We start from the raw sequence: 27,836 nt of genomic DNA on the forward strand, positions 1-27,836 counted from the left end.
AACTACAACTCCCAGCATGCACTGACTGTCCAGGCATGCTGGGAGTTTTAGTTCAGCAACATCTGGCCCTTCAGATGTTGCCAAACTACAACTCCCAGCATGCCTGGACAGTCAGTGCATGTTGAGAGTTGTAGATTTGCAACAACTGGAGACACACTGGTTGGGAAACATTGTCTGTTTCTAACTCAGTGTTTCCTAACCTGTGTGCCTCCAGCTGTTGCAAAACTATAACTCCCAGCATGCACTAACAGACCATGCATGCTGGGAGTTGTGGTTTTGCAACAGCTGGTGCACCCCCCCTGTGAATGTACAGGGTACATTCACATGGGCGAGGGTTTTACAGTGGGTTTCTCGCTACAAGTTTGAGATGCAGCAAATTTTGCGCTGGGAAACTCGCTGTAATCCCCTGCCCGTGTGACTGTACCCTAAAAACACTACACTACACTACCACAAAATAAAAAAAAAGTTTAAAAACACTACATATACACATACCCCTACACAGTACCCCCCCCCCCCCCCAATAAGAACGTCCGGTACGCTACTGTTTCCAAAGCAGAGCCTCCAGCTCTTGCAAAACAGCAACTCCCAGTATTGCCGGACAGCTATTGACTGTCCAAGCATGCTGGGAGTTTTGCAACAGCTGGAGGCACCCTGTTTGGGAATCACTGGCGTAGAATACCCCTATGTCCACCCCTATGCAATCCCTAATTTAGGCCTCAAATGCACACGGCTCTCACTTTGGAGCCCTGTCGTATTTCAAGGCAACAGTTTAGGGCCACATATGGGGTATCGCCGTACTCGGAAGAAATTGCATTACAAGGTTTGGGGGGGCTATTTCTCCTTTAACCCTTCATGAAAAGGAAATGTTGGGGTCTACACTAGAATGTTAGTGTAAAAAAATTTTTTTTTTTTTACACTAACATGCTGGTGTTGCCCCATACTTTACATTTTCACAAGAGGTAAAAGGGAAAAAAGACCCCCAAAATTTGTAACACAATTTCTCCTGAGTACGGAGATACCCCATATGTGGGCACAAAGTGCTCTCGGGGCACACAAGGCCCAGAAGGGAGAGTGCACCATGTACATTTGAGGCGATTTGCACAGGGGTGGCTGATTGTTACAGCAGATTTGGCAAACGCAAAAAAAACAAAAACCCCACATGTGACCCCATTTCGGAAACTAGACCCCTCACAGAATGTAATGAGGGGTGCAGTGAGAATTTACCCCCCCACAGGTGTCTGACAGATCTTTGGAACAGTGGTCCGTGAAAATGAAAACTTTTGTACAGCCCACTGTTCCAAAGATCTGTCAGACACCAGTGGGGGGTTAGGGGTCACTGTATCCCTTGTTACGTTCCTCAAGGGGTCTAGTTTCCAAAATAGTATGCCATGTTTTTTTTTTTTTTTTTATGCTGTCCTGGCACCATAGGGGCTTCCTAAATGCGACATGTCCCCCGAGCAAAATTTGCTCTCAAAAAGCCAAATATGACTCCTTCTCTAATGAGCATTGTAGTTCGCCCGTAGTGCACTTCAGGTCAACTTATGGGGTACCTCCATACTCAGAAGAGATGGGGTTACAAATTTTTTTTTTTGGGGGGGGGGGGGGGGGGGGAATTTTCTGCTATTAACCCTTGCAAAAATGTGAAATTTGGGGGGAAACATTTTAGTGAAATTTTTAGTTTTTTTACATATGCAAAAGTTGTGAAACACCTGTGGGGTATTAAGGCCCACTTTATGCCTAGTTACGTTCCTCAAGGGGTCTAGTTTCCAAAATGGTATGCCATGTGTTTTTTTTTTTTTGCTCTTCTGGCACCATAGGGGCTTCCTAAATGCAACATGCCCCCCAAAAACCATTTCAGGAAGACATACTCTCCAAAATCCCCTTGTCGCTCCTTCGCTTCTGAGCCCTCTACTGCGCCCGCTGAACACTTTACATGGACATATGAGGTATGTGCTTACTCGAGAGAAATTGGGCTACAAATATAAAGTATAATTTTTTTCCTTTTACCCCTTGTAAAAATTAAAAAATTGGGTCTACAAGAACATGTGAGTGTAAAAAATGAAGATTGTGAATTTTCTCCTTCACTTTGCTGCTATTCCTGTGAAACACCTAAAGGGTTAAAACGCTGACTGAATGTCATTTTGAATACTATTGGGGGTGCAGTTTTTATAATGGGGTCATTTGTGGGGTATTTCTAATATGAAGACCCTTCAAATCCACTTCAAACCTGAACTGGTCCCTGAAAAATAGCGAGTTTGAAAATGTTGTGAAAAATTGGAAAATTGCTGCTGAACTTTGAAGCCCTCTGATGTCTTCCAAAAGTAAAAACTAATCAATGTTATGATGCAAACATAAAGTAGACATATTGTATATGTGAATCAAAAAAAAATTATTTGTAATATACATTTTCCTTACAAGCAGAAAGCTTCAAAGTTAGAAAAATGCTAAATTTTCTAATTTTTTATCAAATTTTGGGATTTTTCACCAAGAAAGGATGCAAGTTACCACAAAAATTTACCACTATATTAAAGTAGAATATGTCATGAAAAAACAATCTTGAAATCAGAATGATAACTAACAGCATCCCAGAGTTATTAAAGTTTAAAGTGACAGTGGTCAGATGTGCAAAAAACGCTCTGGTCCTTAAGGCCAAAATGGGCTTGGTCCTTAAGGGGTTAAAAAGAGTACCTGTCACCAAATAAAACTTTTAATATAGTGTTCCTTGTGTAATTAGTTCCTTGTGTAATGCAGACACTTTCCCATTCACTTGCTTTTAAAATGATCAACATAAATGTTTAAAATTTAATATTAAAAACGGCCACTAGGTGGCTCTGTTCTGTCCCCTGCCACAATTAATACAGTGATACAGTGATTTTGGTCTCCTCCCAACCTGGCAGGAGACCAAACTCAGGAAGTGTTTCTCTGCACGGAGCTTGATTGTCAGCTGCACAGAAAGTGAAAGCTCCACAGATTCTCACAGAAAGCTGCACAGACTGAAACCTGCAGGAGAGCCTAACTGATAGCAACACAACAAACATGCAGAGCTTGAGGTCTTCTATTCATCACAATGCTGCAACAATGTGAGAGCAGAAGTGGTCCCCCAGCAGGCTTCAGTAATGCCCGCAGGAAATGCCCACTTTCTCCTGCTGGGAAATTGCACTATGCGAGCAAGTAGAAAGATATGATACAGAGCCTTTAAAAGTTCTGAAATTGTTTTTAAGGGCAGGAGGGGAGTAGTTAGGGAACATAGCCTGAGGTAGTTGAACACAGTTTATTTGGGGACAGGTACTTTTTAAGGATCTACATTATGTAGCCATTTATAAAGAACTCACATTTTTGTGATCAATATGAAGGAAGTATCCATTACGAATGCACAGGCAATTGGTGGGAATAATAATTTCATTTATCCATACAATGATACATTCCCTGCCCTTGAACCTAGACATATTCCAGTTAATGGGTTTTCCTGTTGGGAAAGCAGAAGTTGTCTGTGGTTTGCAAAGTTTCTGGAAGGAGCATCAGGGACCTCTTACCATTGCAGTAAGCTTCTCAAAAGTTCACTTAGGATCTTATTTTAGAAAAGCAGAACTGGTTATTTGTTTGCAGCCAAAACATCTGAAATAATAGGAATATAAATAAGCCTATGCTTGGCTTGAAGGACCCTTCAGCATATTTTTGAGGATAGCCTGCAACAACATGAATGAGGTTGTAAAACCTAGACCAGAAGCTTGCTACCTTAGGGCAAGAACACCAATGGGGGGTGTCGCATATGCTAGTCTTGAAGAATACCTCTAATGACTGTCTGGGCACAAGAATTTTCTGGAATTTCTGGACACGCATTTGCTGGAAGTTCAATACTAGTCAACAAGTTATGTTAAATCTGCCAGGCCACAGGAGACCTCCCACTAAACCCCAACTACTTTTCTGAATGGTATGGGCAGTAGGAAAGAGCAAAAAGTCGCACATTTTTGTGCAAACTGTGTCTTGCGCAAAAAAATATGCAAGTTTTTTACATTTTTTTTTTTAAAGGTGTACATCAATCGTATGGGGGACAGCTATGAAACAGAGAAATAGCTTGGGTTATTAAATACCATTATGAGCACCTAGTAAGAGGTCTCAAGCACTAACATGTTGTGATAGTTCTTTGCAGGGGATGTCCTTAACTAGCACCACCATTCACCAGTTTGGTTGCCCAGGGTCAGCCTCCCATTCAAGCTACATTCACACTACGTTTTGGGGATACCGCTGCCGTATCCAGGTCGCATCTCATTAATTTAAGTGAGCCAGGCTGGAGTCTGATAGTGACTCCGGTCGGCTCATTTTTGCACCGTATCCAGTTTTGTTGCCAGACTGAAAACCGAACGGCAGGCGTATGCCCAAATTGTAATGTGAATGCACCCTAACACACACCACCAAGTACCAGGGAAAACTAAGTAGTATAGAATGAAACCAAAGGGAAACCAAATGGAGTGTGGATTTAAAAACCCCCAAAAACTTTAATCTCACAGTTAAAGGGGTATTCCAGTATCTTAAAATTATATCTTAATAAAGCTATTACCATAAAATATATAATATTGTAAGGCTAGGTTCACACTACGGAATTTCTATGGAATTTTGCTGCGTGGTAATAGCGCAAACTGATTCAGTCAGCACTTAGGCACACATGGAATTTCCGGAAGGAATTATCTGTCTGGAGTTTCCTCAGTGTGAACCTAGCCAAATATTATACTTATGGGCAATAGTAACGTCTGCACTTACCCTCAGCTGGCAGTTCAGTTCAATTCTGAAGCAGCGTTGTCTCAGTTATCCATCACTCACCAATTATGAGACAATGCAGCATATTTAGCTGGTCTCTGGGGGCTTGGCTTGAACCAAGTTTCTTCCCACCTTGAGTAACCTCTGCCCCACCCCTCCAGTACATGTAAGAACTTAATTGAAGGGGCTGGGAGAAGGCAGTAACGTTGCTAAGGGTGCAGGCTTGAACTCATAGACAAGCTAAAGATGATGCATCTTCATGGGATGGGGGAGGGGAGCAGGGGATACCCCCAGATGACATGGCTTCAAAATTGAAAAAAAAAAAAAATAACACATTATGATTGTATACTTAAGAATCTTTTATGGTTTTACATTTATTATATACATTTTCAGATACCAGAATACCCCTTTAACCCTCTCTGTAAATATCTGTTAGGTTAGGATATAAAGAAGAGTTTCCAGCCAATGACTTAGGGGAACAATCTAAGGTAGGGTTCTATACTAAATTTCCCCACAGATAGGAAAAGCCCCTGATTATGCGCATCAATTACACAAAGTAAGTGCGAGAAAAGAAGTGGTCTTGGGGTTTGTTAGGAGCATGGTAAGATACTATGGTTATACAGATATTGAATAAAAAAAGCACACAGTACCTCCGCCCTGTAAATGTATGTTCACACTGAGAAAATTTTGCAAGGAACTTGCTTGCTGAATTTCCTTGGTGAATTTGCGCCATTATCAGCTTTACCAGTTGGTAATAATGAAAAGCTTTAGTTCTTTTGTTGGAAGAATTAAAACCTGCCACATTGTGCTACAGAAATGTATATGCAAACATATTGTTCAATGTAACATTTGTATAGAATCTCTTGAATTTAAAATGTAACTTATCGGAGAAAACACAATTGAGCCAAAGTAGGCAATACCAATGTCCTTGAGTGGCAGTATGAGAGTCTAGTATGAGTCTTCTAAGATGGATTACTAGGAGCATTAAGAAAACAGTTTAGTACCACAATTGGGTTCTGTAGGGTGAGGTACGGTGGAGTACATGAAGTGGCGGCAGAGTTGCCAATCGTTAAATTTTGTCCTGTTAAGTGAATGGTGGAATTTTCAAAGGTGAAATCTGTTTGTGTTTCGGCATCTTGATAGGATTCTGTTTTTATAATGGTGGTGATAATATCAGAGCTTTCTACTGAACTTTCAGTTGAAGACGTGTATGATGGGAAATCATAGTCCACTTCTGATTTAATTGCCTCAGGAGGTATAAGGGGTGATAGATTTTGCGATGGGGCTGTATCAGGCACACTAGGTTCATTTGAAGTCTTTTTTCCCTGATTTTTCGATGGGGCTGTGTGAAATAACTTAGGTACATCTGATGTTTGCTCTTTCCTCTTCCTTTTGAAAGTTTTTCTTAGAGATAACTCTTCATGGATCTTTTCTGAAGAATGGGATGCGCTGTCAAATATAGTAGGTAAAGCATTTGGACGGAGAGTCCGGCCACAAGCATTTACGATAAAACTGTCATCGGAAAAGTGCAGAGAGCAAAAGCGGAACTTGTTGGATTTCTTTTGTTTGCTTTCCAAAATTTGGTTGGCAATGTTGTCAATGTCATTGAAATGTTGTCCCAGTTGCAAAAGCCACTCTTTTATTCTCTGCATGGAATTGGGAAAAGAGTGTAGTTTGATCTCATGGCCATTATGCATCCGTCCTGGGATAAATTTACAGCCTGTGATCCAACAAACTGGCATGTTTGTATTGCCTGAAAAAGAGAGAACAAAATGCTGTAACAAATCAGCTATACTGTATGAATATGCCGACCGTTACTAAACCTAGGATATCTTTCTTTCCTTTTTTTAAGATTCTTTGTTTTTACATAGTTGCATAGTTAGTATGGTTGAAAAAAGACATACGTCCATCAAGTCCAACCAGGGAATATCAAGTCCAACCAGGGAATTTTAAATTTTAAGCATACACTTACTGCAAAACCATCCCTACACAGAGGGAAGTAAATAAAAAAGTTATTGTGCTGGCCGGCAAACCTAGGATATTTTGCATTTCATTACCTAGGAGTGTATTGCTCATAGCACTGGGGAAATGCTCATGAAATAAAATTTCTTATTATCCTTGGTTGTTTGCTCATTGGCCATGGAAATACTTCATTGGCCTCAAAAAACAACACTACTGAATGGACCTGCTCATGGCGAGTAAATCACAAATCCACCATCCTAGAACTCTTAGATCTGTGCCACAGTTGACCATAACATCTTGATACATAGACTAAATGCTCATCTTAGACATGTATGGTATATTGGCAGAATATGCCATAACCATCTACTACATATGGGTCCTGGACCATCACCAGAACTGGGGCTCCCCAACACCATCCGGCCTTGACGCAGTGGCCAGAACTACAAAAACAGCAGCATGGGTTGTTTTATGCAACTCATAATAAAGGGGGTACTCCCATGGAAAACTTTAACTTTCTGGCATCAGTTGATTTAAAAAAAAAAAAAAATTTATATATATATATATATATATATATATATATATATATACACACAAAAAAAAAAAAAAACACACATTTGTAAATTACTTGTAAAAAAATAAAAAAATCTTAATCCTTCCAGTACTTTTTAGGGCTATATACTACAGAAGAAATGCTTTTCTTTTTGGATTTCTCTGATGTCACGACTACAGTGCTCTCTGCTGACCTCTGCTGTCCATTTTTGGAACTGTCGAGAGCAGGAGAAAATCCCCATAGCAAACATATGCTGCTCTGGACAGTTCCTAAAATGGACAGCAGAGGTCAGCAGAGAGCACTGTGGTCGTGAAACCAGAGAAATGCAAAAAGAAAAGCATTTCCTCTGTGGTATACAGCCCATAAAATGTATTGGAAGGATTAAAGGGGTACTCCACCCCTAGACATCTTATCCCCTATTCAAAGGATAGGGGATAAGATGTCTGATCGCGGGGGTCCCGCCGCTGGGGACCCCCGCATTCTTCCCGCAGGCACCCACCTGTAACGGCTTCCAGAACCGCTGGAGGCCCTCAGGCTAATACCATCCCGACCACGGGGACGTAAGATTGTGACGTCACTACTCCGCCCCGTGTGACGTCACACCCGCCCCCTCAATGCAAGTCTATGGGAGGGGGCGTGAAAGCTGTCACACCCCCTCCCATAGACTTGCATTGAGGGGGACGGTGTGACATAACACGGGGGCGGAGTCGTGACGTTACAATCTTACGTCCCCGTGGTCTGGATGGTATTAGCCTGAGGGCCTCCAGCGGTTCCGGAAGCTGTTACAGGTGGGTGCCGCATGGTAGAATGCGGGGGTCCCCAGCGACGGGACCCCCGCGATCAGACATCTTATCCCCTATCCTTCGGACAGCGGAAAAGATGTCTAGGGGTGGAGTACCCCTTTAAGATTTTTTTAATAGAAGTAATTTACAAATCTGTTTAACTTTCTGGCACCAGTTGATTTAAAAAATAAAATAATAAAGGTTTCCACAGGTGTACCCCTTTAATGTCTCTGGGGACAAAAAAACAACATGAAGCAGATCACTCAGCTTTTTTTTTTTTTTATCCTAGTCACTGCAATGAGGTTAGGTGAGCTCATATGAGAGATGGGCTGTAGGACCCTGCTACGAACATCTGATCGTCAGGGTGCTACGGCCTCTAGGAACATCTGATGTGCGGGCTGCTACGGCCTCTAGAAACAAACATAGGGGTGTGGAAATTTAAAAAGAAAACTACTTGTCCAAGGGACTAAAGCGGAACACAATCTACTATATTTATCGGGGTATACCATGCACCCCCATTTTACCAAGGATATTTGGGTAAAAATATTCATCCAAATATCCTTGATAAAATGAGGGTGCGTGTGTGTGTGCGCATGTGTATACCCCGATACACCCCCAGGAAAGGCAGGGGGAGAGAGGCCGTCGCTGCCCGCTTCTCTCCCCCTGCCTTTCCTGGTGTCTAGAGCCCTGCTGCCAGCCCTTCTCTCCCCCTGGCTATCGGCGCCGCTGCCCGTTCTCTCCCCCTGACGATTGGTGCCGGCAACAGGTAATTATGTAACCGGGGAGGCAATGGGGCAGCGGCGCCGACAGCTAGGGGGAGAGAAGGGGAAGAGGCACCCACTGCCCCGTTGCCTCCCCGGTTACATAATTACCTGTTGCCGGGGTCGGGTCCGCGCTGCTTCAGGCCTCCGGTGTGCGTCCCATGCGTCGTTGCTATGCACTGCACTGCACGGGGACATCATTGCGCCGCGCAGCGCATAGCAACGACGCAGGGGACGCACACCGGAGGTCTGAAGCAGCGAGGACCCGACCCCGGCAACAGGTAATTATGCAACCGGGGATGGGGGAGGCAACGGGGCAGCGGCGCTGGGAATGGGTGCCGCTGCCCCTTCTCTCCCCCTGTCTGTCGGCGCCGCTGCCCCATTGCCGGTGCCGCTTCTCTCCCCCTGGCTATCGGCGCCGGCAATGGGGCGCCGGCACCGATAGTCAGGGGGAGAAAACGGGCAGCAGCGCCGATAGCCAGGGGGAGAGAAGGGCAGCAGGGCTCTAGACCCCAGGACAGGCAGAGAAGCCGGCAGCGCTGGCGGTCTCTGCACACTGAACAATGCTGTGTTACTGGGGGGGGGGGTTCTGCTTCTCCAGTTTATGTGGTGCATTTTATTTACTCTAATTATGTGTCAGAAAATGCTGGAAGTTGCATTTAGTTACTAGATAACTACAACTCCCAGCATGCCCTGATACAGCCTATGGTTGTGTGGGTGTTGCAGCATGTTGCACTGTATAGTAGTACAGTTAAGGTTATTGTGTAACATGCTGGGAGTTGTAGTTTAGGTTTGTGTCAGCTGCAGAGCCATAGTCTGTGTCAAGGAATACTGGGAATTGCAGTTAGTAACTACAACACCCAGCATGCCCTGATACAGCCTATGGCTCTGCAGCTGACCTGAACCAAAACTACAACTCCTAGCATGTTACACTTTGTAGTTCTACAGTTTAGGTTACGGTGCAACATGCTGGGAGTTGTAGTTTTGGTTCGGGCGTGTTTGCGTGCATCCGTGGGGCTCTTGGTTGGCAGGTGAGTATGAAGGGGGGTGGGATTCTGGAGGTGCAATTTAGTGCGGGTGGCCAGAAGACACTAAAAATAAATAAAATTAGATAGCACAACTGGCAGCAGCACTTGTCAGTCTGCCCCTGTACAAAACATACATGCATACAAATATACATACACCGGCCACTGCCCCCTATATTATACATTACATACATACATAGACATCATACATACACCTGCTGCTGCCCCCCCATCATACATTACATACATACATACACACACACATAGACATCATACATACACCTGCTGCTGCCCCCCATCACACATCACACATACACACATCATATATACACATACATTCACACCATAAATATACACCATACATATGCACACATCATACATACATACACCTGCCACTGCCCCTATATCATACATTACATGCACACATCACACATAAACATGACACATACACCATACATATGCACACATCATACATACACCCGCCACTGATACACTCCCCCTAATCATACATTACATACATATACAACCACCCTGCATGCTCGGCCTCCTCACCTGAGCCGGTGTGAGGTGAAATCCCCAGCCCGAGCAGTGCAGTCTCCGCACACACGTCCTTTCCCCGCTCTGTATTTTCCCCCGTAAATACTTGAAACCTCCCCGTGATAAATGAGGTCCTGTGTAGACAGAGCAGGGGGGAGGGAGAGGCTGTGTGTGGGGAGGGAGGAGCTGTGTACGACCTCATTCTCCCCCTGTCTTCTTGTATTATGCAGGGCTGCGCTCTCCATCCTCCGGGAGGGGGATGAGGGGGCGTGGCTTAATCATCTCCTGCAGACGTGTGACCTCGGGCTTTGCCCTCGCTCCTAAGATCCCCTCACACCGGCTGGGGGGGGGCTCTGAGCAGCGGCTACTGAAATCAGCTGGGGGCCGGCACTGCCCCCTCCATACACCCTGAGCGCCGGTGTGAGGTGCTGACTTGCATTGGCTCCTGCACCTCACACCGGCATTAAAGAAAAATAAGGGGGAAGTCGGTCTGTCCCTGCTAGCCCGATACAGGGCTAAATCTATAAAAAAAAATCACCTGCCCGGCGCCCAAAACTACTTGTCCCAGGCGTCGGGCGATAGCATTTCCACATCCCTGAAACATCTGATGAGCAGGCTGCTACGGCCTCTAGGAACATCTGATGAGCAGGCTGCTACGGCCTCTAGGAACATCTGATGAGCAGGCTGCTACGGCCTCTAGGAACATCTGATGAGCAGGCTGCTACGGCCTCTAGGAACATCTGATGAGCAGGCTGCTACGGCCTCTAGGAACATCTGATGAGCAGGCTGCTACGGCCTCTAGGAACATCTGATGAGCAGGCTGCTACGGCCTCTAGGAACATCTGATGAGCAGGCTGCTACGGCCTCTAGGAACATCTGATCAGCAGGCTGCTACGGCCTCTAGGAACATCTGATCAGCAGGCTGCTACGGCCTCTAGGAACATCTGATCAGCAGGGTTCTGGGTATTGATTTCCACTGATCTGATACTGATGGTCTATGCTAAAGACAAGGCATCAATGTTAAAGTCATTGTGTCAGGATAGAGCATAGGAATCTCATCAGTGGGACCCCCCCAGTCATCATGAGAATGGAGGAAAGCTGTCCCCTAGGAGTACTCCATTCACTCTTTAGGGCTTGTGAACACTAAACTGTACCTGTCATTAGCACAACCCTTTAATATAATGTAGAAAATAACATTGTGGCCCTAATTTATCAATCAGTCAGAAACCATAGCAACCAATCACAGCTCAGCTTTCACTTTACCAGAGCTAGTTAAGATATAAAAAGCTTAGCTGTGATTGGTTAATATTGGAAAAACCAGACAATTAGGGTTTCAGGCTGATTGATAAATCTGGGCATGTATGTAGATTTGTAATATACATTGGTTAAAAATGTGTATATTTTTGTCCCTGCTGCTATTGCCTATGTTGTCTGTGAGGAGTCCAAATACAGGAAGGGTGGACAAGCAGGGCTCTGGGCTCCGAGGACAAGCAGGGCTCAAGGCTCATACAGCAGGATGATTGACAACCCAGGAGCCAACACAGAGCCCTGCTTGTCCTGTCCTCACTTCCTGTATTTGGTCTCCTCACAGAGACACACAGGCAATAGCTGCAAGGACAGATTTTTTTTTTTTACCCAAAAATATACACTTTCTTTTAACCAATGTATATTACAAATATACATATACAGTGACATACAATCATTTCAACATACGATGGGCTCTCAGAGGCCATCGCATGTTGAAGGCAGCATCAACATACGATGCTTTTGTATGTCGGGGTCATCGCATAAACGGCTATCCGGCAGCGCAGACTACTTCAGCTGCCACCAGATAGCCGGTTATGTGCCACGGTGATGGTCTCTTACCTGTCCTCTTCGGGATTACCTGCATCGCCGGTGCATTGCCATAGAATGAGATTTGCCATAGAATGAGATGGTCCGCCTCCATTACATCCTATTGGCTCACTCTTGTCACGTGACATATTTAAACGTCACGCATCGATGCGCACAGTAGTGTCAGTTTGGCTATCACAGGGAGAGGATCTCCTCTCCCTGTGATAGCTGAAGCTGTACGGAGCTCTCATGGCCTCTGTGGCCCGACAGAAGTTCACACATGTACGCAGCTCATACGGCTGCCTCATATACATTCACTGTTGATCCACAGCGCTATCGGGATCCCGATGCCCGATGGCGCTGTCATCAGTGTGCGTCCCCGCGAGCGCCCCACGCCCGCAGCTGTACTCCCCGTCCCGTTAACGCTCAGGGAGCGGGGAACAGAAAGTAGAGCATCGGGCGCAGGTAAAGTAGTACTGCGCATGCGCAGCACTACGCGAATAACTTTACCTGCGCCCGATGCTCTACTTTCTGTTCCCCGCTCCCTGAGCGTTAACGGGACGGGGAGTAGAGCTGCGGGGGACGGGGAGTAGAGCTGCGGGGGACGGGGAGTAGAGCTGCGGGGGACGGGGAGTAGAGCTGCGGGGGACGGGGAGTAGAGCTGCAGGCGTGGGGGGCTCGTGGGGACGCACACTGATGACAGCGCCATCGGGCATAGGGATCCCGATAGCGCTGTGGATCAACAGTACATGTAATAATAGAGTAAATGTATATGAGGCAGCCGTATGAGCTGCGTACATGTGTGAACTTCTGTCGGGCCACAGAGGCCATGAGAGCTCCGTACAGCTTCACCTATCACAGGGTGAGGAGATCCTCTCCCTGTGATAGCCAAACTGACACTGCTGTGCGCATCGATGCGTGACGTTTAAATATGTCACGTGACAAGAGAGAGCCAATAGGATGTGATGGAGGCGGACCATCTCATTCTATGGCAAATCTCATTCCACGGCAATGGACCGGCGCTCTCCATCGTCGTCATCGCGCACTCCGTCCCGTCATCCTATAGGAGCGGCGTGTGAGCGACGTTCCCGGCCAGCAGAGACGGTCCGGATGGAGGGCGACATCCAGGGCAGCGGTGATGAGCGGCGACAGGCGAGTACAACTTCCTACACTTTACATTATACGGATACCTCAACATACGATGGTTTCAACAAACGATGGTTCATTTGGAACGGATTACCATCGTATGTTGAGGGACCACTGTAATGGCATTTTCTACATTATATAAAAAATGTTTTTGCATAGGACAGGTACAAAAAATATAAAATTGTTATCCAATTACACATGGAGAGGGGGCGGTTTGCCTCCTGGGATCACCCCCTTCAGACACCCATATATCTCCTTCCATTGCTGTCTGGTTTCCTTGCTCCAGGACCTTCTCAGTTCTGGGCAGCACCCACTTACTGTGTGCAGGGCTGGGCCCAGGATTCTGCTCCTCTCGGCGGTGTCAGGCTCTTCTATGCTGCAGACCCTAAGGCCCAGCTCCGGGATCCCCTCTGCGCAGGCCCAGAACCGCTGCTTCCATACAGCATGCAGCTGAGGATGAAGACCAATGAGCCGATCACCTCACCATACAACTGTGCACGATTTCCCACCAGCCCCCCAACACACGTATCAGCAGGACGGTGACCGGATTCCCGGTACTATCCCAGTGCGCATCACCGTGCACTCTCCCACCTCCCAGTGCGCAGCGGCGCCGAGGCACTAGTGCGCAAGCGCAGGCCCGCCCTCTCTGTCTGGAGCTGGAGAGGTGACGTCGGGCGCGAGCGTGGCTGCGGAGGCCGGGACGCGGCTCTTCTCCTAACATGTCCTTGCACAAGTGCCAGGAAGAATGGGAAGACCTGGAGAAGGAATTCAGGCAGCTGCAGGTAAAGATAGGGAGAGGGCGACCCGGGTACAGAGCGCTCCCCCCGGGGGTCCCCGAATACCGCAGACCAGGCTGTGCGGGTGCTGCGGGGCTTTTGTCTTGGTGCACATTACACGTCTGGAGGAGAAGCGGCTTCTTTTGGGCACTTTTCTCCTGTGTCCGGTGCTGGACTATGTCCTGTGCCAAGTCTAAGCGGGCATCATCTCCACTAAGGAGCCCCCACACTGTCCCTGCCCCTGCAAGATCGACAACCTGCGTTTTTTTAACGTGCGGTTTTTGTTTCGATTGAATTGAGAGGAAACGCATGTTAAAAAAATGACAAACAAATGACCATGAAGGTAATTTTAAAATATTTCTTTTTGTCACTTGTACAAAACATTTGGAAATCTTTATCAAAATGAACAGTTGTTTATTTGTCCTACTGCTTTAGGGTATGTTCACACCTGGCGGATACACTGCCGGCTCAAATGCAGATTTTTCCAATTAACTTTTAATATGGAATTAAAAAATTAGCAATAATTTGGCAGTATATCTGTCATGTGTGAACATACTGTAAGCCTGTTGTCTGGTTACACATCATAATGCTAAATTAAATCAGATTTGATTCATAGATCTGTACAGCAGTGTTGCCCAACTAGTGTGCCTCCAGCTGTTGCAAAACTACAACTCCCAGCATGCCCGGACAGCCGTTGGCTGTCCGGGCATGCTGGGAGTTGTAGTTTTGCAACAGCTGGAGGCACACTAGTTGGGCAACACTGCTGTACAGACTGAAGATGGATACATGTCACCACTGTTAAAGTGATGTTATTAGAGATGAGCGAACTTACAGTAAATTCGATTCGTCACGAACTTCTCGGCTCGGCAGTTGATGACTTTTCCTGCGTAAATTAGTTCAGCTTTCAGGTGCTCCGGTGGGCTGGAAAAGGTGGATACAGTCCTAGGAAAGAGTCTCCTAGGACTGTATCCACCTTTTCCAGCCCACCGGAGCACCAGAAAGCTGAACTAATTTATGCAGGATACGTCATCAACTGCCGAGCCGAGAAGTTCGTGACGAATCGAATTTACTGTAAGTTCGCTCATCTCTACATGTTGTTTTTTGAGGATTCCCTCTAACTCAAAGGGATAACCTGGGATTATAAATAAGCGAATCTATGGAAAGATGCGCCAAATCTTCTAAATCAGCGGTCCATTCATTTTGTCTTGTAAAACCCATTCTGAGTGACTCCCACTTATGTCCTGTATACCTAACTTATGGGCTACACCTCGAAAAAAAGGAAAAGTTAACCTCAGGGGGCACCCCTACCAAATAATCTATATGTGAGTACTTCCAAATGGCTGGAGATATTTTGATGACATATACTAAAGGTAAATTAAAGGGGTATTCCAGGCAAAACCTTTTTTTATATATATCAACTGGCTCCGGAAAGTTAAACAGATTTGTAAATTACTTCTATTAAAAAATCTTAATCCTTCCAATAGTTATTAGCTTCTGAAGTTTTCTGTCTAACTGCTCAATGATGATGTCACGTCCCGGGAGCTGTGCATGATGGGAGAATATCCCCATAGGAACTGCACAGCTCCCGGGACTTGAGTCATCAGAGAGCAGTTAGACAGAAAACAGCAACTCAACTTCAGAAGCAAATAACTATTGGAAGGATTAAGATTGTTTTTAATAGAAGTAATTTACAAATCTGTTTAACTTTCCGGAGCCAGTTGATATATAAAAAAAGTTTTGGCCTGGAATACCCCTTTAACCCTAACCCACCTCCGTATGTGAAGGTGTTTTATTTTTATTTTTTTTTGGTCTGAAGTCCCATGCGAGTCTTAAAGACTTCCAGCACATCTCCTGATCATGTTACTCTCGGCTGCAGAGATTGCCCGGGATTTTTAATCATCCTGACGGCTGTCCTGCAGGTGGGTGCAGAGAATAGTTAGGCTATGTTCACACTTCCAAAATGTCCGCATGGAAAATCTCCATGCGGACATTCCGGAGAGTGCGGGTGCCGGCATAACATGCCAGCGCTAAGAGTGCGTGGGAATGCGATGTCTCATAGATGACTATGCATTCCGTTGGACTCCGCACAAACAATGAACTCAGGTGGGAAGACCGGGCAATGCCAACTACTCTAGTTTCTACAAAAGACAAATAATGGCTAAAAAGAAGCAATGAAGACAGAAGACACCGGAACCACTCTGAGGAGAATGGGATCTGCTGCTGGGCCTGGGCCTGGTAAGCATCCCGTTTTTTGTTTTTTTTAAATTATAATTGTTTCCCCTGCCCCACCTGCACCATATTAAAGGGGTATGCCGGCCAAAGACATCTTATTCCTGATCCAAAGGATAGGGGATAAGATGTCTGATCTCCGTGCAGTACCCACATTCTATGCGGGGCTGCTTCTCCAGTCTCGGAAAGCTCTGTTTTTCCGGGACTGGACACGTGATGCCTTGCCACGCCCCCTTGTGACATCACGCCATGGCCCATCGTGACGTCACTCTACGCCTCTCTCCATTCATGTCTATGGGAGGGGGCGTGATTTCACGTCCCAGCGGCTGGCCCCACGCGATCAGACATCTTATACCCTTTGGATTGGGGAAAAGATGTCTTTGGGTGGAATACCCCTTTAAGGTGGATGGCTACCCCCTTACATTAGGTAGACAGATTGCTTCAGTAGACAGTTTCCCTCATATGGTAGGTGCCTCAATATGTTCTACGTTGACACGCCTGTGCCTGTATGTAGTTTTTCCCCTGTAGAACTCCCTCCCCCCCCCCCCCAAATAAGGTAGTTTGACCCCCTCCCCCCACAATTGTGAATAGATTGTCCCCTTGAAGGTAGGACCCCCTCCCCTAAAAGGAGTTTTCCAGGAATAGAAAAACAGAGCTAATTTCTTTCAGAAACAGCATCACACCAGTTCTCAGGTTCTGTGTGGTACTACAACTTGGCTCCTTTCACTTCAATGGAACTGAGCCGAAAAACCAAACACAACCTAATAAATAAATGATTAAATATTTACCCAACTTCTCAGCTCCCCTGCAGTCACCACCATTTTCTTCTGCTTCTAGGCTGCAGGCGGCTTTTTCCTACATTCACTAGAGGCCGGGAGTATCTCTACCTTCAGGATGCACATGATGATGTCCCGGAGGGAGAGTTGCTTGCAGCCTTTAGTAGGCAGGGCGGAATGCTACCTGCGGCCTAGAAGACATAGGCGACATTTATCATTGTCTTTAGACTGTTTTTTGTGTCTAGAAAAGGCACAAGCAGGGTTTATTTTCGCCATTTGGTTTACACATTTCTGCTGAGTTTGAGTTGCAATCCACTGATTTTAGCAATACACATGATATGGAAGGGTTTTATGAACCCCGCCTTTTTGAGATAAGGCGCAAAAAAAGGTGCAAAGCCACTGAAAAGTCTCTAAATCTACACCAGCCCAGACTTAGCTTAGCTTTTTGGTGTATGTGAAGAGAGAAAAATCCGAAATTGTGACCTGCACAAAATGTATCATATGCTCTGTGACCATAAATGTATTTTATATGTTGTATTCAAAGTTGTGGTAACAATTTTTGTCCACTTGGAAACAACCTTACAATAGCTTGGTAACTTTCCAGGTGAATAAGTATATTCCTTATACAAAATGCTGATGAATCCTCTCGGGATAGATGGCACCCCAACTATAATGTACAAAATAAATGACATAAAAATGTGTATTCAGAAAATGAAACAGGTTGGAAAAAAAGAACGTTTCAGTGTCTATCTGAAAAAAACTCAAGGTGATACATTCCCTCTAAACTGGTCATCTAAATTAAGGGCCTTGGACACCCTTGAAAACTTAGCCTTGTACTCTTGGTATAAAAATACTTTCACTAATGGACTTTATTAAACATTTTGCTTATTCAGCCCCTGCTGTTTCTGTGTGAGCTCTGTCTCCTCTCTTTACACTTGTACACAACCCATTTGTTTTCCCCTCTTAAACTATGCTCTCTCTCCATCATGTGAGCTGCCTTTCTACCTCGGTCTACTTTCTGGGTGGTTTTGAACCCCATTTATGCTCCAGTCTCTTAACACTAAGATTGGTGAAACCCTATTTGATAGACCTATCTTTCTGATCTTATCTATATGAGGAGCAGCTAAATGGTAGCACACTTCTAATGAAGCCTATTTAGAAAGTTGATTCATTTTGTCTTCAGGAAAAAAACAAAACAAAACAGTGCCAATGTGTCTCTAGCCATTAACTCCTTAACTGCCCATTATATTTATTAATGTTATGGGTGCACGGAGAGAGCTTGGGACTCTAGTGCATTCCATACCATACAGCATCTGGAGCACAGAGCAATCTGGCTATTACCCCTTTTAGATGATGCTGTGAAAGCTAGGGATCAACTGATATCAATGTTTTTAGGGCCGATACTCTGTGGAGGTTAGGGCCGATAGCCGATAACTTATACCGATATTCCATTATAAATTATCGGCTATTTAGCACCAAACCCCCCCCGACACCGCTGCAGATCATTGATTTAGAGTGGGCGCTTTAAATCAATGAACTGCAGCGGCTTTTGTGTTGCCAGAGACTGCCGCCTCCACCCGCTTCTCTCCCCCTGCCTATTCTGGGGTCCTGAGTCCTATCGCCACCGCCGCAACCCCCACCGCACCGCCCCGGCCAGAGACCGCTGCTGCCCCATTGCCTCCCCCATCCCCGGTTTTATAATTGCCTGTTCCCGGGGTCCACGCTACTTATGGCTCCAGCGGCGTCCTCCTGAGCTGTCACTGTGCGCACTGACGGTGACGTTGCGTTGAGGACGTCACTCGTCATTGCGCAGCGTAACGCAGGACGCAGCAGGAGCCAGGAGTAGCGTGGACCCCGGGCCCCAAGAAAAGATAATTATAAAACCGGGGATGGGGGGGTGCGGTGCGGGGGATTATCGGCAAGGTAATTGCCGATACCGATAACATCCAAAATCGTGAATATTGGCCAAACCAATAATCTGTCGATCCCTAGTGAAAGCTCACGGAGACATTTACATGGGCTATGCTAAGTGTCATTGGTAATGCAGCAGCCGGGATCCTTTTTTTTTTTTTTTTTTTTTTTTTTTTTTTTTTTTTTTTTTTTTTTTATATACAAATTTTTAGCTTGTGACTCTTTAGCTAAAGATATTTTAGTCATATGTGCAGTCTCACTCAAGAAGGAACCACACTTTAATACTTGCTTAGATCTAAGTTGTTTTGTACAAATGACGTACACATAGGCATTATAATTGGCAATGCCACTTACAAAAACATATGGTCTGAGTCCCTGTCCTTTAACCCATACCGATCAGGAGAACGAGCTGAGAGAAGTGCGCAGCATTGCACTTCCCTTTTATCGCGCAGCATTGCTGTTCACTTCCCTTTTATCAAGTCTTGTTGCTCCATTAGAAGTCTGTGTGACAAAGATTGCTATGAAGGTGAACAGCAATGCTGCTTTCCTGACCAGTAGGGGTCTCAGCACTGAGACCCAGACTGATTAAATCATTAAATAAACTGGCAATATAAAAACTTTACAAAATAACTCAGACTTTTAGCTACTGATGGCAAATTACTAGGTGTGGTAGCTGGCTGCCTTCTGCCAAGAATGACCTTAAATGAGCTGTACCTTCTCATTGGAGTTCAGTGTTGGAAAGTCAGCCAGGTATGCTTTGTATTTCTAGTGTCTGATAATTTTCTGTGGACACTGTCCTGCTAAAAACATTGTACTTGCGTAAAACATTATCACTGTTGTATGCCGAGGCTATACACCTGGTTTTTACTTAGGCCTGGAACATGTTACTCTGGTTCTGTGGAGGGTTTATAGCTGGTACCTTTGACCTTTAGAGTATATAGAGAGTTTCTGACACGTCAGAGCCATGTGGTTGCTAATGGCCTTAGGCTCGTACTACACATGGCAATTATTGCTGCAATTCCTCTGACCAGGAATGCTAGATTGTGAAATCAAGAAGTATTGGGAATGACTGGATGTAGCTATTACCTGACCTACATTATTCTTGTCAGATTTCATCAGGTTTACTACTATGGCCCATTGGATAGCATCCATTCAGAAAGGAAAAAACAAAAGCATAGTTATAATCTCATTGGCTGCCCCATAATGCATTATTCAGTGTAATAAAATAGGAACTATTCCCATTTTTAGATTCTGATGTGAGTTTTCACCTGGCCTGGTCATTATCCTCTTTTTGGCTTTATTTTTGCACGGTCATATTTTTGTTCTTTTCATCTTATGTATAGCTATGTATTTTGCCTATAGGCAGCCTCTTTCTGTATGTCTGTTAGAGAGGACAGGACCTCAGTTTGTATTCTTGGATTTCATATAAATTGGTGACAAATCTGACCTTTTCCTGTCAGCACCATAGTAATAAAAGGATTATCCTTTTGGATATAACAAAAGCTATATACTGTATACTGTACCTGTTTTGAGAAAACTCCTTTGCATGTACATGGGGACCATGAACAGATGCCCAGTTATATTTGTTTCTACTTGGCACAAAAATTATGCCAGGGTGCAAACAAGCTCTGTGATCTGTTGCTCTTCCCAGTTCGGCTAGGACTATACAGTGACCTTGTTCATTGTGACATTGGAACTAATGTGAGTTTGCGACTGTGACAAGAGAGTCTCAAGGAAGACAAACCTGCTGGAATTTTTCTCCGACGTTGCACAGAATCTTGCCAGCATAGACTTTGATTTCAGTTGTGTCTGCACCTCATTGGCAACATGTCCACAACGTTTTTGACTGCAGGAGCTGTAAATATCTCCTGTGACTCCCATTTTAAATTACCCTCCTAATTGTCCCACAACCCCAATGCGATAGTAGGTCTCTCACAGATTTTTGGTAAAAAATTTTTATACAACTGAATGTTGAGTGATCAAAGTCCTACTGTAGCCCTACCCTCAATCTTGGTAAAAAAATATTCATTATTTAAAGTTCTGGTCATTGGGACCTTTCCCTGTGAGATGTGATTTGTTTTACGTTGAATTGTTTTGATCCATGAATATTTATACTCCAAACACAGTAGAACAACAATGTCATTGTTTAGGGCTGAATGAGGGAGTCAAAGTAAGGTTACAGATAATGGTCTGCTGCCTTTTCAGTAGTTATACCTTTGTGAACAGGTCATTCCGCTCAGGTTAAACTGAAAGCTAACATATCGTGTTTGTCTACTGTGAAGCCTGGAAGGCAAAATGTTTTGGAATTTAAAGGAAAACTGTCAGCAAGTTCACCCACACTAAACCCAATACATTTTGTTATAGTGTGGGTGAACAGGAGTCTGTAACGTGCTCACTTACTTAGTAAAATTCTGTTTTGGCCGAGTTTGCATCCTCTAAAGTGTCCGCCATCCATCCTGGTTTTGCGTGCAGTAGGCGGTTCCCCCGCGGCAATCTTACGTTGTGTTCCGGAGGCAGGTGCCCGAAGCCCGCCCCCCCCCCCCCCTGTTGCATATAAATTTTTTTTGCTCCTCCACATCCTAATGACGTGGAGTTATCACCCCCCCCCCCCCCGAGCACTGTGCCCTGTCATAAGTTCTTTTTTTTTGTTTGTTTTTTACCCAGCTCTCCGTCCTGATGATGTGAGAGCTGTGCGTCCTCAGAACCGCTGCCTGGCAAAACTGCGCATGCGCTCTAAAGACATAACACATCGCTCAGGGGGTGGATAACTCCACGTCATTAGGACGTGGAGAAGCAAAAAATTAATATGCAACAAGGGGGGCGGGCTTCGGGCGCCCCCTTCGGAACACAATGTAAGATTGCCAGTGGGGGACCCGCCTGCTGCCGGCAAAACCAGCATGGATGGATGGAATTACGTGGATGGATGGAATTACAATGGAAGGAGCGATTAATTGCACTCACCGCATAAGTGTCTTCAATCTTGGAGGCTGAAGGGCCGGGGGATGTCCATGGATGACAGGAGGAGACTCCAGCCGTTTCCCATGGTACTCCATGCTTCTTCCGGCCTTGGAGGCCGGAAGAAGCACGAAGTACCGTGCGAAGTACCTCCCCTTGTCGTCTTGTAAGGTTATCTTTATATTTTAGTGCCAAGAACGGTAACCGATCCTGTCCTATTAAATTCTTTGGGGTTTAAATAGAATCTAACAGCTAGTTCACCCACACTAAACCCAGTATAGTGGGTTATAATGTGGGTAAACAGCTGTAAAATAAGGGGTTACTCGCTGAAATCCATGGCTTTTGTTCCATGCTTGTAAATCGATTTATTCCTATTCTGTTTAAGCTCACTCTAGTGTCCCTACTAAGGCCAGTTTCACACTAGTGTAATCTTTTATACAAAGTGGGGGGGGGGGGGGGGGTCAATTCTATTGTTGTTTTTTTGGATAAAAGCACAACAAAAGGTACCTCTCTGGTATAAAAGTTTCAACCATTTTATTATTATTTTTTTGGGGGGCACTTTGTATACTGAGTTTAACGATGCCCCCCCCCCCTCAATTATGTAATCTTAGGATGCTGATACTTGGCTTATGCAAAATGAATAAATTAAACAGTTTTAAAGGGAAATTGGTATAAGTTTCACCTGCACTAACCTGTTGGTACAAGTGTGTAGTACCTAACCCTGACATTTCCATCTCGGTATGTGGGACTACCATAACTCCCGGGCAGCAGGCTCGCTGTCTTGGAGTTATACTTGACTCTGATCTGTCTTTCACTCCCCATATTCAGTCTCTTTCATGTTCTTGTCACCTGCATCTCAAAAACATTTCAAGAATCCGCCCGTTTCTCACTACTGAAACTGCTAAAACTCTCATTGCTTTGATTCACTCCCGCCTCAACTACTGTAACTCTTTACTAATAGGCCTTCCTTTCTCCAAACTCTCTCCTCTCCAGTCCATCCTTAATGCTGCAGCCAGACTCCTCTTCCTCTCCAGCCGCTACACAGACGCCTCCTCCCTGTGCCAGTCACTACACTGGTTACCAATTCAATTCAATGCTGCACCTCCCTACATCTCCTCTCTCATCTCTGTCTACCATCCTACACGTTCTCTTCGATCTGCTAATGATCTCACACTAACATCTTCTATAATCCGAACTTCTCACTCCCGTCTCCAAGACTTCACTCGTGCTGCACCGGTTCTCTGGAATGCTATCCCTCAATCCCTCAGACTCAACAACAACATCCATAGTTTCAAAGGTGGCCTAAAAACACATCTCTTCAGACAGGCCTATAACATTCTCTAATTGGCCTCAACATATCCCCACCCCTCTTGTTTGAATAGTTATTGTGTAATATTATGTCTGATACTTGTCTTTGTTTGTACCCCATAATTGTAAGCGCTGAGGAATCTGTAGGGGCTATATAAATAAATAAATAAATAAAATAATTAAAAGTACTGGTGCTACGGATAATGATACTTACCTGTTCCCATTCCGTAGTTCCATTGGCCTGTTATCTTTTGGTGGCAGACTTTAGGTGCACGGGCGGAGCTTCAGGAGCACGATGATGTCACTGCTGCTGCTCCCTCAAGCCTGTTTAAAGCCGGACCCAGCAAAGAAGTAGCACGGGTGACTTCATCGTGCTCCGGGAGTTACGCCAGTCAATACTATACAAAAGTTGTACTGGTAAAAACTACAGCTCACAGCACAAAATTTTTTTAAATCATGCTGGTTGATGGATTTTATTTTATTTTTTTGCAGGAAACTCACAAAGTATACAAACAAAAGTTGGAAGACCTTAACACTCTTCAAAGTGTGTGCACCGGCTACATAAACAAGCATAAGCGGCGCCTGGCGGATTTGAAAAGTAGCTTGAAAATGTAAGAATACATAATATATTAATGATTTTATGTGTAATTCAGAAAACACTCGGCTGACATAAAAGATGAGAGCGAGAGAAAAAAGTATGAACGTAAATATAAAAGCAATATCAGCCCTCTGTTTGGGCCATTTTACTATTAAATAAAAAGTGTTATGGTTATGTATGAATGACGGTTTGTCACATTTGATCGCAAACACACCTTGCCACATGTGGTGTTGAAAGGGTTATGGAAAATGTGGCAGTGTTATTTACATCGGATGCGTGTGGCCTTACCCTAATGCTTCCGTGAGAAGTTAACAAGCATAAAAATGTATTGGACTTGTCACATGAACATTGTATAGTAGGGATGAGCGAGTCCAATCTGACGAATCCGAATTCGTTACGAATTTCAGGAAAAATTTGATTCGTAAGGAGTGCGAATTTCGCTGCAATTCGATCCCTTAAACTCCATTTAGTGCGGTCCAGGGGCCGGGCATCTAAAATGGCAGATCCACATGTGAGGACATGGGGCAAGGAATCCTGGGAAGGCGGGAATAAGGGTCGGCGGGATGTCCCTGAATCGCATGCAGCCTATCGGCAGCCAGCCACCCATGTGATGTCACAGCCCTATATCATTGGCATCCATCTTGTGGCCAGTTACATCAGCGTTCTATTACAGAGAGAGGGACAGACAGCAGTGTGTGTTGCATAGAAAAGCATTTTTACAGCAGCGATTCACCTCCCAGTCACATCAGTGTTCTATTTCAGAGAGAGAGAGAGGGACAGAAAGCAGTGTGTTTACAGCAGCGATTCACCTCAAGCCCAAATCCAGCCTAGAAGCACTGATAGGGAAGGGAGTGAGATTGAGAGAGAGAGAGTGCAATTTTGGGTGCAGTACACAGCGAATGTGTGCTGCAGCACTGGTGTGTACAACAACTGAAAAGCTAATAGTAGCCAGCCAGTTAGGGTGAGCAGAGCACTAAAAAGCACATTGTCCTCTATTAAGTGTAACCTGTGCATACATCTAAGCAGTGTACCATTTTTGTTCCTGTTGAAGTCTTAAAGGGGTATTCCAGGCCAAAACTTTTTTTTTATTATATATATATATATATATATATATATATATATATATATATATATATATATCTATCAACTGGCTCCGGAAAGTTAAACAGATTTGTAAATTACTTATATTAAAAAATCTCAATCCTTCCAATAGTTATTAGCTTCTGAATTTGAGTTGTTGTTTTCTGTTTAACTGCTCTCTGATGACTCACGTCTTGGGAGCTGTGCAGTTCCTATGGGGATATTCTCCCATCATGCACAGCTCCCGGGAAGTGACATCATCATTGAGCAGTTAGGCAGAAAACTTCAGAAGCTAATAACTATTGGAAGGATAAATATTTTTTAATAGAAGTAATTTACAAATCTGTTTAACTTTCCGGAGCCAGTTAATATATATATAAAAAAAGATTTTGCCTGGAATACCCCTTTTAAGGGTCTAGATACTGTGAAAGGCCAGTGAAAGCAAATGTACACACCTGCTGGTGTTGTAAGATAAATACTGTTTTAAGCATACTGGAGCGCATTGTCCTCCCCTCATACAGTCAGGACCATAAATATTGGGACATCGATACAATTCTCACATTTTTGGCTCTATACACCACCACAATGGATTTGAAATGAAACAAACAATATATGCTTTATCTGCAGATTGCCGGCTTTAATTTGAGGGTATTTACATCCAAATCAGGTGAACTGTGTATGAATTACAACAGTTTGCATATGTGCCCCCCACTTGTTAAGGGACCAAAAGTAATGGGACAGAATAATAATCATAAATCAAACTTTCACTTTTTAATACTTGGTTGCAAATCCTTTGCAGTCAATTACAGCCTGAAGTCTGGAACGCATAGACATAACCAGACATTGCTGGGTTTCATCCCTGGTGATGCTCTGCCAGGCATCTACTGCAATTGTCTTCAGTTCCTGCTTGTTCTTGGGGCATTTTACCCTCAGTTTTGTCTTCAGCAAGTGAAATGCATGCTCAATCGGATTCAGGTCAGGTGATTGACTTTGCCATTGTATAACATTCCACTTCTTTCCCTTAATAGACTCTCTGGTTGCTTTTGCAGTATGCTTTGGGTCATTGTCCATCTGCACTGTGAAGCGCTGTCCAATGAGTTCTGAAGCATTTTGCTGAATGAGCAGATGATATTGCCCGAAACACTTCAGAATTCATCCTGCTGCTTTTGTCAGCAGTCACATCATGAATAAATACAAGAGAAGCAGTTCCATTGACAGCCAAACATGCCCACACCATGAAACTAGCTCCATGTATCACTGATGAGGTGGTATGCTTATGATAATGTTCCGTTCCTTCTCCATACTCTTCTCTTCCCATCACTCTGGTACAAGTTGATCTTGGTCTCATCTGTCCATTGGATGTTCCAGAACTGTGAAGGCTTTTTTAGATGTCGTTTGGCAAACTCTAATCTGGCCTTCCCATTTTTGAGGCTCACCAATGGTTTACATCTTGTGGATCTCATCTTGAGCTAACAGCAACAGTTTCCAAATGCAAATAGCACACTTGAAATGAACATTGGAACTTTTATCTGCTCATTGTAATTGAGATAATGAGGGGCTAACACACACCTGGCCATGGAACAGCTGAGAAGCCAATTGTCCAATTACTTTTGGTCCCTTAACAAGTGGGAGGCACATAATTCCTACACCGTTCACCTGGTTATGATGTAAGTACCCTTAAATTAAAGCCGACAGTCTGCAGTTAAAGCACATCTTGTTCTTTTCATTTCAAATCCATTGTAGTGGTGTATAGAGCCAAAAATGTTAGAATTGTGTCGCTGTCCCAATATTTATGGACCTGACTGTAAGTGCATACCACATACGTAGATCTAAGTAGTGTACCATTTTGTTCCTGTTAAAGTTTTAAAGGGCCTAGATACTGGGAAAGGCCAGCCAAAAGTACACACCTGCTGGTGTTATAGACAAATACTGTTTTAAGCGTAGTGGAGCATATTGTACTCCCCTCATATATACACACTAATATATCAGGCAGAGAAGTGCCAGGATGTGCACAGAGGAGTGGCAGATGCCTAAATTCATTAGGCAGAGGTTGCAGCAGACTAGGGGCGAGTGGCAGCAGGAGTCACAGCGAGAGGCCTGAGCTCCCGTTATCAGCTAGCGGTCGTGTCTCGACCAGCAACCCATCTGCCGTCATCGATTGGTTAACGTGGTCATCCACTTCATGACAAGTGACATCTGACACCCCCAGTCAACAGTCAGTGGGTTCCTCAGACACAACCCTCAGTTGGCATGGCCCAGGAGCAGTCCCTCTCCTTCCATTGCCTTTGTTCTATGCTGTTCCCTCCTCCACAGAAGTATCTTATGCTGTGGGTTCAGCTCCACTGTTTAGTGAGGACGATCTACTAGAGGAAAGTCAGCAGCTACTGCACAGCAAAGAAGTGGAGTTGACATTCGCCGCTTCATCTGCTAGGCGGGCAAGTAGTGATGAAGAGAGTGGCATGGGAGGTGGTGTTGCGAGCGTTCAGGCTCCTGAAGCAGACACTGTTGAGTAGAGATGAGCGAACTTACAGTAAATTCAATTCGTCACGAACTTCTCGGCTCGGCAGTTGATGACTTTTCCTGCATAAATTAGTTCAGCTTTCAGGTGCTCCGGTGGGCTGGAAAAGGTGGATACAGTCCTAGAAGACTCTTTCCAAGGAATGTATCCACCTTTTCCAGCCCACCGGAGCACCTGAAGGCTGAACTAATTTACGCAGGATAAGTCCTCAACTGCCGAGTCGAGAAGTTCGTGACGAATCAAATTTACTGTAAGTTCGCTCATCTCTACTGTTGAGGAACCTGAGGAGGACATCAGTGGCATGCAGAAACAACTCGATGATGAAGAAGCTGAT

The 27,836-nt window shown here is 44.7% G+C and overlaps 2 protein-coding genes across 3 annotated transcripts in view; one reads left to right on the forward strand and one right to left on the reverse strand.

Moving 5' to 3' along the window:
* Positions 1-1,422: 1,422 nt before the first annotated feature.
* Positions 1,423-13,946, reverse strand: LOC130284486 (uncharacterized). Its single transcript, XM_056534884.1, has 2 exons — positions 13,670-13,946; positions 1,423-6,508 (listed from the first exon to the last, which is right to left on the reverse strand). Exon 2 carries the CDS (start codon positions 6,495-6,497, stop codon positions 5,718-5,720), a length of 780 nt encoding a protein of 259 aa, XP_056390859.1. The 5' UTR covers positions 6,498-6,508; positions 13,670-13,946; the 3' UTR covers positions 1,423-5,717.
* An 11-nt stretch (positions 13,947-13,957) lies between these two features.
* TMEM120B (transmembrane protein 120B) overlaps positions 13,958-27,836 on the forward strand; it is a 65,855-nt gene continuing 51,976 nt past the window's right edge. For both annotated transcript variants that reach the window (XM_056534864.1, XM_056534873.1), the window contains exons 1-2: positions 13,958-14,133; positions 23,799-23,917. In XM_056534864.1, the coding sequence (XP_056390839.1) occupies positions 14,071-14,133; positions 23,799-23,917 (182 nt within the window). In that variant the 5' untranslated portion in view covers positions 13,958-14,070. The remainder of the gene's footprint in view (positions 14,134-23,798; positions 23,918-27,836) is intronic.

The sequence above is a fragment of the Hyla sarda genome, chromosome 1 (genome assembly GCF_029499605.1).
Source record: "Hyla sarda isolate aHylSar1 chromosome 1, aHylSar1.hap1, whole genome shotgun sequence".
In the NCBI taxonomy this organism is placed as follows: Eukaryota; Metazoa; Chordata; class Amphibia; order Anura; family Hylidae; genus Hyla; species Hyla sarda.

Excerpts from the sequence above, each read along its gene's own strand:
- LOC130284486 (XM_056534884.1), bottom strand. The coding sequence starts at position 6,497 with ATGCCAGTTTGTTGGATCACAGGCTGTAAATTTATCCCAGGACGGATG.